This window comes from Colobus angolensis, unplaced genomic scaffold (genome assembly GCF_000951035.1).
Source record: "Colobus angolensis palliatus isolate OR3802 unplaced genomic scaffold, Cang.pa_1.0 Scaffold169, whole genome shotgun sequence".
NCBI classification, from domain to species: domain Eukaryota; kingdom Metazoa; phylum Chordata; class Mammalia; order Primates; family Cercopithecidae; genus Colobus; species Colobus angolensis.
The window spans coordinates 1043599-1055397 of NW_012114810.1; the positions used below are offsets into that span (position 1 = coordinate 1043599).

An 11799-nucleotide genomic window follows, 5' to 3' on the forward strand; every position below is an offset into this window, starting at 1 on the left:
TCCTGCCTTAGCCTGCTGAGTAGCTGGGATTACAGGTGTACGCCATCACACCTGGCTAATTTTTGTATTTTTAGTAGAGATGGGGTTTCACCATGCTATCCCTGCTGGTCTCAAACTCCTGACCTCAAGTGATCTGCCTGCCTCAGTCTCCCAAAGTACTGGGATTATAGGTGTGAGCCACCATACCTGGCCAGATCTCTTCTTTTTTAAATTTTGTTTTTTCTTACCTTTCTCCATTCATAAATGAATAAAACACATTGCAAAAATTGCAAAGGAAAATTCATCATTTTACTATATTAAAATTAACTTTTCTAGATTGAAAGACATCATAAAGAGAATGAAAAGACAAACTTCAACTTTTAAATACATAGTACTGGTATCCAAATAGTCTTTTTAAACTTTTAAGAATTGCTGCTAAGAAAGAGAAAAAACAACCCAATTAAAAATGGGTAAGAGGTAGGGTACCGTGGCTCACACCTGTAATCGCAGCACTTTGGGAGGCCGAGGCGGGTGGATCACCTGAGGTCAGGAGTTCAAGACCAGACTGGCCAACATGGTGAAACCCTGTCTCTACTAAAAATACAAAAACTAGCTCGGCGTGGTAGTGAGTGCCTATAATCCCAGCTACACAGGAGGCTGAGGCAGGAGAATTGCTTGAACCCAGGAGGTGGAGGTTGCAGTGAGCCAAGATCGCATCACTGCACTCAAACCTAGGCAACAAAAGCAAAACTCCATTTCAAAAAAAAAAAAAAAAAAGAGGTAGGCCAGGCATGGTGGCTCACATATGTAATCCCAGCACTTTGGGAGGTGGAGGATTGCTTAAGCCTAGGAGTTTGAGACCAGCCTTGACAACGTAGCAAGACAATGTCTCTATCAAAAAAAATTTTTATTGTTTTTCGGGATAGGGTCTCACTCTGTCACCCAGGCTAGAGAGCAGTAACATGGTCATAGCTCACAGCAGCCTTGAACTCCCAGGCTCAAGTTGTCCTCCCAACCAGCCTCCTGAGTAGCTAGGACTACAGGTGCACACCACCATATCTGGCTACTCTTAAAAAGATTTTCTGTAGAGATGAGGTCTTGCTGTGTTGTACCAGGCTGATCTGGAACTCCTGGGCTTAAGTGATCCTCCTGCCTCAGCCTCCCAAAGTGATGGGATTACAGGCATGAGCCACCATGCCTAGCCTCTACAAAAAAAAAAAAAAGTCAAAGATTTTTGAAATTGGTGGGCATGATGGCATACACCTATATCCTAGCTATTTGGGAGACCAAGGTGACAGGATTGCTTGAGCCCAGGAAGTGGAGGCTGCAGTGAGCTATGACTGTACCACCACACTCCAGCCTGGGCAACACAGTAAGACCCTGTTTCAAAAACATAAAAAGAAAAACAAATGAGCAAAAGATAAAAACAGTTAATTCATTGAAGAAGAAATGCAAATGGCCAGATAAACATACTGATAAAAAGGTGATTCAATGGGATTTCTTACACATTGCAGGCATAAATTTTTCCAAATATTTTGGCAAACAATTTGACATTATGTAGTAAAGTTGAAAATAGATATACCCTAAGACCCAGACAATTCAGTTCCAAGTCATTATATCCTAGTAAGAAATTCTTGCACATGTGAATGGGAGACATACCTAGGAATGTTTGCTAAAGATAAACATCCCTGGTAGATACATCTTATCTTTGCTACATACTAGTGGTATGAATTATAGTGTCTTATCTCCTTAAGTGTCCATTTCCTCACATATACATTGAAGATAAGTCTACCTTACAGAGTTGTTATGAGATTAAATGAAAAAAAGAAAAAGAAAAAATGCACTAAGGACATGGCTTAGAACACAGTAGCCATCATTTTTATTCTCAAACTTGCTATCCCTATTTCAGAGGTTTCTGTTGTGAAGGCCCTACATTATATTATCTATCAGTCCCAGCCCTATGTGTATAAAAAAACCCTCAGGTTGCCTCCCTTTCAGATACAATTTCCTTCCTATGACTAGAGGATCATGCAGGAGGAACTGAATTAATCCCTTATCTCTAATATGAAGCAACTTGTTTTTTCTCTCATTTTATACATGTTAGCATGTAAACCTACATAATTTCCTTAAATGTTCTGAAAACTCACACTGAGATGATATAAAATAAAGCCACACAATTTGTGTGGCATGGTGGGTTTGTGGGTTTGTTGTGGGAGTGAGGAATTGAGCAAAGGGTTATAGAACCCTGCTCAGAAGTCTATGGGGTAGGTAGCCTAGCCTCTGTTTTCTCTCCATGGCAGAGAGGCAAATAAGAACTATAGTAGCTTAAGCTCCCTAAGTTCCCCCAGATTGTGGAAATCTTCTTAGTCTTCTGTGGGAAATTATTCCATCAAGAAAGCAGGATACGGTAACAGAAAACAGTATTTCTGGAATTGTTTCCAGTACAAAATATCACGCTGGGGAAGGAGGAGCCGACAGAACTGTATAATTGTGTGGAGCAATCTCACCTGTCCCACATATGGGTAGGCATCTTCAGAGTCAATACCCCGGTTCTTCTGCACATATTGGAAGGCATTGGTCATGTAGCCCCCTCCGCAGCCATCATTCTCAGACACACAATCCACTAGGTTCTGGGGACTCAGATTTAAGAGTTTGCCAGTTTTCTTCTTGAGTTGGCCCTCCAGGGCACCCACAGAGCTAAAAGCCCAACAGGAACCACACTGACCCTGAGAGGCATACAGAGAAACTATCAATCTTTGCTGTTTACATTTTCCACATCTTCTCTCTACCTGCCTGAAGAAATTCCATATGTTCTAAAAATTTCAGCACAAATGTTGTCTTTGTTGTGAGTCTTTCTCTTCCCCTTAACATCTGATGCATTGTTCTACTGCTATTGATTTTTGCTACCATTTTTACTATTAGCTACAGTAAAGCAGAGCACAGTACCAGCTTTGGAGGCAGTTGTCCTGGGTTCTACCCTGACTTTGCCACCCAGTCGCTTTGTGACCCTGGGTAAGTTACTAAACTTGCCTGTGTCTCAGTTTCTCTATGTATAAAATATTGTTATGAAGATTAAAATATTTAACTCATGTAAAGAGCCAAGAAGTTTCTGACACACAATAAAATCTCAAGAAGTATTAGCTATTATTGTTCATGCAGCTAAACTGTAGATTTTTCTTTCTTTCCTATTCTATTTTTTCAGATTGAGATTTCCTGAGGACACAGGTTATGTCTTGGTCATCTTGAATCTCTGCTGCCTAACACTGCACATGGTAGGTTCTTGGTCAAAGGTGGTAGGTCAAAAAGTGTTTGTTATATGAACGTTAAATCAATTGTTTATCTTGCTGATACAATCCTGTGTTGTTTGGGTTGAGAAAAAACTGACATTCTCATGCTAGTAAGAATGTAAGATTGCAAAAACGTTTTGGGGCTGGGTATGGTGGCTCATGTCTGTAATCCTAGCACTTTGGGAGGCCGAGGCAGGCAGATTGCTTGAGCCCAGAAATTTGAGACCAGCCTGGGCAGCAAGGCAAAACCCTGTCTCTATAAAAAAAATTTTAAAAAATTAGCTGGGTGTGGTGGCATGTGCCTGTAGTCCCAGTTACTAGGGAGGCTGAGGTTGGAGAATCACTTGAACCTGAGAGGTTGAGGCTGCAGTGAGCCATGATTGCGCCACTGGACTCCAGCCTGGGTGACAGAGGCTCTGTCTCAAAAAAAAAAATAACAATAATAATAATTTTTTGCAGGGGGAAAGGATTGTGACCCAGTAATTCCAATTTTAGGACTTGTTTTGCATAAATATTTGTACATGTGCACAAAAATATATGCACAAGGGTTCTTATTGCAACACTATTTGTAATAAAGAAAAACCAGGCTGTGGTGGCTCACGACTGTAATCCCAGCACTTTGGGAGGCCAAGGCAGGTGGATTACCTGAGGTCAGGAGTTCAAGACCAGCCTGGCCAACATGGTGAAACCCCATCTCTATAAAAATAGAAAAATTAGCCAGGCGTAGTGGTGTGTGCTGTAATCTCAGCTACTCGGGAGGCTGAGGCAGGAGAATCGCTTGAAACCAGGAGGTGTAGGTTGCAGTGAGCCAAGACTGAACCACTGCACTCCACCCTGGGCGACAGAGTGACACTCTATCTCCAAAAAAAAAAAAGAAAGGAAAAAAAACCCCAGAAACAACCCAAATGTACAGAAACAAATGAGGTTAAATAACGGAATGGGGAGATGTACCTTAATCCTTTGCCCTCTCTTCCTGGTGCCCTTTCACCTCAAGAACAAAGCAGCAGAAAAAGGAAAAGGTCACGCCAGATTATATATGCACACCCAGAAGAAAGGAAAGTACCTGATTTTTGACAGGGGTAACATATCCTTTCTTTCGATAGTCGACAGAGTCTGGGGCTCTACCTTCCCAGTCTGGGATATAAAGGGTGTCATTACTGCGGGAATGAGAGGGGGGTACTTTGAGTCCAGTCATCTTCTGAACCACCTCTTCATTAGTCTGAGACAAAGAAGAAAGAGGCCAGGCATCAGCAGGGAACTAAAGCAAATGGTGCAGGTGGGACAGGAGCTGAGGCTGTACTTACCATGTCCCCCAGGTGGTTCATAGCCAGTTCATATGTATGGACACCAAGAGAAGCCTCAAGGTTATGGATGGAAATATACTTCAGGTTTTTTTCCCAAATTAAACGCCGAGAAATTTCATCCACCTAAACAAAGCATAGTCAGTACTTGTATAGACTGTATACAGTTACATATGTCATATTGTGAAGGGTTTTAGGAGAATAAAGGAAACTCACAATCATAAAACCTTACAGTTTAGTTGGGGAACTAACCATGGAATTATTAAGGCCTGCAAGAAGAGATAATATGTAAAGAAATACAACACAAAGCTCTGGAGAGACAGAAAAATTGCTTATAGATGAATAGCATTAATCTTAGAAATCTTCCCAAAAGAGAAACGTAACACACTTATAAAGCAAAGGAAGGATACAATTTGACAGTGGATGATTTGAAGCATAGGAATGAAAACCGTATGTTAACGTGAATTAGGAAAGAGGGACTGATTTGCTAGGAATAAAGCATTTGGATTGAAGAATGGAGTCTGCAGCTAAGATGGGAGAGCTCAGGTCTCAGCCCTCCTGCCATGCCCCCTCCAGGACCCCAGGCACCTTGCTGTTATATTGCTTTCTGTGGGTCTTCTTCCATAACTCCCAGTGGGTATCCAGTATCTCCTCAGGGTACAGAGCAAAGCTCATCACGGGTAGCAGCAGAACCTTGAGCGCCCACATCCTGTGGAAGAGTGTAATTAGGGAAAACTCTTCCATTTGGCAGGGAAACTGAGGAAAACTAGGCTTTATGAGGAAGAGGAAGGTAGACAGAGAAAGGGTGATAAATCAGTGATAGTCAGGAGGGGCCTGTGTTTAGATAGGGTGCTGGTACATCTGGTTCCAAGTTTTGATCTAGGGAGATGTAGCCATTTCTCTCTCTCTCTCTCTCTCTCTCTCTCTCTCTCTCTCTCTGGGAGATTTAACCAACACACACACACTCTCTCTGTCTCTCTGTCTCTCTCACAAACACACACACTTACACAATCAGAAATGGGATAGAAACTGGACAATCAGAATGGGCTCAGTGCCTGTTTCCTCCAGGGTCCTCAGCAGGCTTGGAGACAGATAAAGAGCAAGGTGGTAGTGGGGTTCAGAATACACAAAGGAGAGATTTCCATCTAAGTTTTGCTTCCTGATCATTTCTTCGAGGCATTTTTCTCTTTCTTGCCTAAATTCTGGTACTTTCCCAGATCTTGTCAGAAGAGGACAAGGGAATATACGACAATGTTTCCTGTTTTCTGAGACATTTTCTATCTCCTCATTCTCCTTATGCATTTCTTCCTCCTTTTGCTCTCCCCTCCCTCCTTAGGCAGGAAACTGCCCTAATCTTAACCAGATGCTGCGGGCAAGGTTTTTTATTTTTCCCCTAACAACAAAAAACCACTGTGGCTGCCGCACAGGACAAGAAGCCTCAGATCCAAGGTTTGTTAGAAGAATGTTCAGACTGAAAAGCAATGTTCTATGATGATTAAATTCACAGCTTTTCATAAGTTTAGCTAGCTTCACTCATTTCTTGCATTGGCTTGCTTAATTACAAATCCTCCATTTTAAGAACAATTTGCAGCTTGCAGCATGTCATATGGCTTACATAATTGCCTATAGTCCATTTACATGTAATTTTTTCAAACTGGCAAAACGTCCAGTAGGACATTTAAAAGTTAGAGTGTTAAGGGCTTTGAGATGTTTCAGCAAACTGGAAGCACTGAGCTACCACCTCCCCATACCACTCTCCCCTCCTCCTCACTAGGGAGTTAACCCTTTTGATCCTTGTTGGCCAAAGTAGAAAACACTGCAGAAAGGCCACCCTTGAAGGATGGGCAAATGATTCCCTATATACTTTGCTTTTACTTACAACCATGTATGTATACACATAAATCATACAAGGAATTCTACAGACTTCCAGGCAGATTTTATTTAGCCAGGGAATGATCTAAGAAGTGCATCTCAGTTTTCATCTGCAAAGGCTAAAAGTTCATTGTGATTCTCAAGTCACCACATCCCTAATACTCTTAGAGAATTGACAGGAATGAAAAGCTAAAAGATCTAGGAAGTTGCAAATGTTACCTGCTGATGGAACTGTTGTCAGGCTTCGTTTCCGCAGCAAAGTGTGGACAGACCATCAGGGGTGCCAGATTTATTCCATCAGGATTGCGGAAGTCAGCTCCAGTGGTCGGCTGGAAAATTTGGGTAAGAGGAGGAGGCGGGGATAGAAATGCTGAGAGAAGGAAGGGTAGGGAGGAGGGAAGGAGTCAGTGGATTTGTAGTGTTTCTGTGTGTGTGCAGCATGTGTGCCAGGGTAGGGAGTTGCTAGGTATTTAGTCTCTCAAGACTGTCTTTGGTGGCAAATAACAAGACCTCAGTATCTATTGACTCAAATAGGAGCTTACCTTCTCTTTTGGTGAGTAAAAGGAAGGACACAGCCCTAGTCTCTCCCATCCTTCTTCAATATCTTTATTATAACATTGGGGGAATTACATCTTTTCCTACCCCTTTCCTGTTATGATTTACCTCTCCAACATTGAAACCTATTTTCAAATTTGTGTCTGACCCGCACCTCTGGGATGCGGTAATGAACATAAAAGGCTATAAAAGAATAATGTAATGGAAGCCATAGGCTCCAGAATTCTTTGTATTTTTGTAAGCTTGTTGGTTGCAAGTTGTCATTACTTCCAGGAAGGAGAATAGCTTTCCCAGTCTAATGTAGTTTTGCTGAAGGAGGATATACCCAGAAAGTCCAGATGAAATTGTCTTTAAAAGTAACCAAAAACCGTAGTCCTGGTTATCTATGACAGCACTTGAATCAATGCCGTAAGTTCTGATGGACTCCCATGTGACTCTGTTGCTAAAACTCTCAGGTGGTGGGATGCCCGATAAACATCATCTGTCTCAATTAAAATCCCCAATCTAGGACAAGTCACATGAGCTTCTCCAAATGCTTCCCCAACATCCAGGCATGTGACAGATCATAAGAATCTAGCTGAGTCCTCAAACCACACCCCAAACTTCATTTTCTTCCATAAACAGATGTGGGGAAGGAGGAAAAAAGGCTTCTTGGAATAGAAAGGATAATAAATGGGATCTGTAATAGACTCAGTTTCTAGCTGGATTCCATGCATAAACCCTCAAGAATACAGGCTTATGCCTCTGAATTTTAAGAGTTGCTAATGGGCTAGACACGGTAGTTCACGCCTGTAATCCCAGGCATTTGGGAGGCCAAAGCAGGCGGATCACCTGAGGTCAGGAGTTCGAGACTAGCCTGGCCAAAGTATAGTGAAACCCCATCTCTACTAAAAATAATACAAAAATTAGCTGGGCATGGTGGCACACATCTGCAGTCCCAGCTACTTGGGAAGCTGAGGGAGAATAATTGCTTGAACCCAAGGGGAAGAAGTTGCAGTGAGCCAAGATAATGCTACTGTACTCCAGCCTGGGTGACAGAGTGAGATTCTCTCTCTCATAAAAAAAAAAAAAAAAAAGTTGCTAATGAACCAACATAGTCTCCTAGAAGGAAACCAGGTCCAGACTTAAACAGTTTAAATTTCACTCATTTTAATCCAGAAGAGGACCTACTGGGGGAAGGCATCCAGATGTGCCCTAGTGGTTTTCAAGTCCCAACTCTTTTCCTCTCTCCCAAGAATCCAGGCAGTGCCCACCCCAAAATCCCCAACTTATGGTCAGAGCATTCCTGCTGATGTTACTCAGAATGTGTCAGGATCAGGAGGACAAGTGAGGGGGAGGCGTGCAGTGTGATCAGAACCCTATGATTTCTGATTCCTGAAATTAAAGACACAATGTGCCTTATGTTTGCATGTCTGGAGCTTAAACTATAGATTCCTCTAGTTGTGGGTGCCTGTTGTTTATGAACTGGAAAGGAATGATAAAGCCGCAATCAAGATCACACAACACAAGAAATTTTACAAAAGGAAAAAATATTTTGTTTCAAAATCTTTGCTACATGTCATTATTTTTGCCACTGTAAGGCTTAGCACAGATGCCAGCAATACAGAAATGGCCAACAGGAAAACAAAACAATCAAAAATAAAACCCTGAAGGAAAAGCAAAAACAAAACCCCCAGAGCATCTTCTCACTATCCTCCCCTTCCCCAAAAGCCCTATAATAACTGTACAATATTATAGTCCTGATCACATTTAAAAACAGTTGATTATTAAAAAACAAGGGTTCCATTGGAAACTCAACTTTTTGGTTTCGTAAATTGTGATATAAATATATATGTATACTGTAAGTGTGCACATAGAATAAAAAAATAAACTGTCTCCTTTTTTACTCCACTACCTGGCACCGGACTGGAGACAAAAGGAAGGGAAACCCAGCAAATGGACATTATTTTGGCCTCTTCAAGGCCATCCTTGCTCCTCAGTCCCCTATGACTACATTTAATATATCTTCTCATTAATTCAGTCTTGCACTTTAGCTACTGGCCAAAGCCAATTAAAAAAAAAAAAGCTGATATCTTCGACTATTACCTGAGGAAGGTAAAAGGTGAGGGTAGTAACCTGTATCCGCATTTATATGGCTATTGTTAATTACCAAGTGACCCTGTTGAAATGGGTGTCCAGGCCCCATCTATCATACGGAATTATTATACTTGCACTCTAAAGCAAAACCCAATCTCAAGATTGGAGGGAGCAAAGAGGAAAAACCTCTTAGGGCCCGAAAGACTTAAATCTCAGTTTCTTGCTAACCTGGGTATTTTGAGTAGGGGATGAAAGAGGCTACTTTGCAAGAGGGCTTCGTATTTGGTTTACACTCCAACAGTGAGGATTATCACTGGGACGGCTAATCCAAGAAGTTGAGTTTCCATGCAGAAATAACCTCTACAGAACACACATCATATGTGATTCTGACAGAAAAATGCAGCATTATTTTTATGGCCAAGTCTTGGGTTTCAGAAAGTGTTTATCTTGCCAGTCTATTTAGGTAATGTTTGCAGATCTTCCAGGTAAGGTGAGAGCACCAAAAGCAGGAGTAACCCAGCTTTATCACTGAATGTGTTCGATAACAGACAACCGTATCAACAGCTGACTTTCTATATTTGCTTTACAGTTGTATATTGGCTGGGCATGGATGCGAGCGCAGCAAAGACATTTATTTAAATATTCTTTGGCTGCAATACTAAGTGGAAAATACCCGGAAGATTTAACTCCTTAGGACTCGTTGAAAAGTACACAGAAAGACAAAGATAAAATCTGGGACAAATTTTGCATAACTCCCTAACAGGGAGAAAGAGTGAAATACAGAAGCACGTGTGCACACACACATACACGTACACACACATACACACTCTCTCACCTACTCACATGTTTCTTTCCAGAGGGATTGCTCACAGGCAGCAAAAAGAGCCTATGCTCACTTGCTAAAGCCCCATATATACCTACCACGTTTCATGGTCCTCAAATATGAGGACATTTCTCCTCTCCTCCACTCTCTTCAGAATTTCTTTCCAAAAACAAGCCATACTATCCAAGGCAAACAGTGGATGTCACGTTCTTCTAACCTGCCTCTTGATCTTAGCACAAATCAACACTATACAATTTCAGGTCAGGAGACATAAGGAGAGGTGTTTTAACTTCACCCAGCCTCAAATTTTCAGAGAGTCCTAAAAGCCTTGGAGATTCATTCCATTTCTTCTATAAATGTTAGAGAGGCAACAGAGCAGGGGAACAGCCAGAAGGGAAAGGGGGTACATGTCAGGGGTGAGGGAAGGGAAGGGAGAGGAACTTTTATTCTGTTTACAGAAAGATTTGCTTTTTAAAAACAAACAGTGATTTTTTTCTCCCCCACCCCTTATCCTCACCCCAACAGTTCTATTCTGAAAAGGGGGGAAACATAGTTAGATCAGGGAATTCTTCATTGTTGTAGCTGTTGCTCTGATCTCCCAGCATGGACAGCATCTCCTGATAAAAGAAAAAGATTAAGTTTGGGTCACACACCCTGATCTCTTACACTTACCAAGTTCTATTCCACCATTCCCCTGCACTACCATCCCTGACCCTGAGTCTTTGCTGTGCTCTCTTAGCCTTCCTTACTTCCAACAACTTTGACTCCTTTAGATCACAGCCTTTTTTCCTAATCCCTTCTGTCTTCCTCCTACAGTTCCACCTTTTTCCTTTTCCTAGTTCCCAATATTTTCAAAGGGAGAAAAATCTGCTTGCTGTATTTCATATAACCCCCTATAGACATATATGGAGTCTCTTATCTTATTTGTTTTCCACCAAGACCTGTTTTGCTTTCTTTCAATCTTTGCTTTAAACCAGCTCTTCCTTTGTCCTGCCTAAGATTACTCCATTCACTGTTGCAGTCCCTCAGGAATTGTGTAAATAGACCATTATGGCTATAATCAATATGTTCTATTTCATTTACTTCTGATAATTTTTTAAATGGAACACGTCATGAATTTGTGTGTCATCCTTGCACAGAAGCCATGCTAATCTTCTCTATATTCATTCCAATTTTAGTATATATGCTGCTGAAGTGAGCATTACTTTTTATTTTTAATCATTCTGTCTCTTTTAAACCCAAAGCTACTATGACTTGGGTATGTGGAACTATTTGAATGAGCTAAAGTAACTTTCTTTGGCATCTTCCTATAGTGCTAAATTTGTCTGTTCTGGTTAAATGGTATGCATCACACTCAATTCATACTCCTTTTTTGTTTGTTTGACAAGGACAGGATCAGGCTAGTTGCTCAGCCTGGCTTTGAACTCATGGCCTCAAGTGATCCCCTGCTTCAGTCTTCTAAGGGGCTGACATTATAGGCACAAGCACTACTGCCTGTAGCTTCCGCAATATATTCAATAACTGACAGTGATCCCTTCATTTATCCCTCTCTGTCTTCTCACCTATACTTCCAACCAAACACCTCAATCCAGGCATGCTTCCTTCACTGTCTCTCCTCCTCCCTAACCCTTTCTCTCCCAGCTTCTAATTTTTGAAAGCCTTCACTCTCTTACCTGGAAGACCTCAGGCTGGCCAGGTTGCTGTGCTGACGGTTGTTGAACATGTTGCTCACTAGAACTCGAACGATGATGAGGCTGCTGGCCCTGCCACTGTGGCCAGACACCCACACCCTCTGCTGTCCGTGTCTGGAATTGTCCTGCAGTCTGTCCAGTCTCGGGAGCTAGAAATACAGCAAGGAAGAATAAACAACGCCAATCTACACAATTCCACTGTGTACTAATGCCAC

General features: G+C 41.8%; 2 protein-coding genes across 7 annotated transcripts in view; both read right to left on the reverse strand.

Annotated features, from left to right (window-relative positions):
• The window catches only part of CTSK (cathepsin K), a 12854-nt gene extending 5358 nt beyond the window's left edge, over window positions 1-7496 (reverse strand). Inside the window, exons 1-6 of one of the 2 annotated variants that reach the window (XM_011937805.1) lie at window positions 7149-7496; window positions 6659-6768; window positions 5156-5276; window positions 4571-4693; window positions 4330-4485; window positions 2487-2705 (exon numbers count right to left, since the gene is read on the reverse strand). In XM_011937805.1, the coding sequence (XP_011793195.1) occupies window positions 2487-2705; window positions 4330-4485; window positions 4571-4693; window positions 5156-5276; window positions 6659-6714 (675 nt within the window). In that variant the 5' untranslated portion in view covers window positions 6715-6768; window positions 7149-7496. Of the gene's footprint in view, window positions 1-2486; window positions 2706-4329; window positions 4486-4570; window positions 4694-5155; window positions 5277-6658; window positions 6885-7148 lie in introns of those variants that run through there. The other variant, XM_011937804.1, reaches the window with a different exon arrangement.
• Window positions 7497-8123: 627 nt separating this feature from the next.
• ARNT (aryl hydrocarbon receptor nuclear translocator) overlaps window positions 8124-11799 on the reverse strand; it is a 62995-nt gene continuing 59319 nt past the window's right edge. For 3 of the 5 annotated variants that reach the window (XM_011937802.1, XM_011937800.1, XM_011937799.1), the window contains 2 exons: window positions 11567-11733; window positions 8124-10510 (listed from right to left, as the gene is read on the reverse strand). In XM_011937802.1, coding sequence (XP_011793192.1) covers window positions 10421-10510; window positions 11567-11733 — 257 coding nt within the window. In that variant the 3' untranslated portion in view covers window positions 8124-10420. The remainder of the gene's footprint in view (window positions 10511-11566; window positions 11734-11799) is intronic. The other 2 variants (XM_011937801.1, XM_011937803.1) reach the window with 1 other exon arrangement.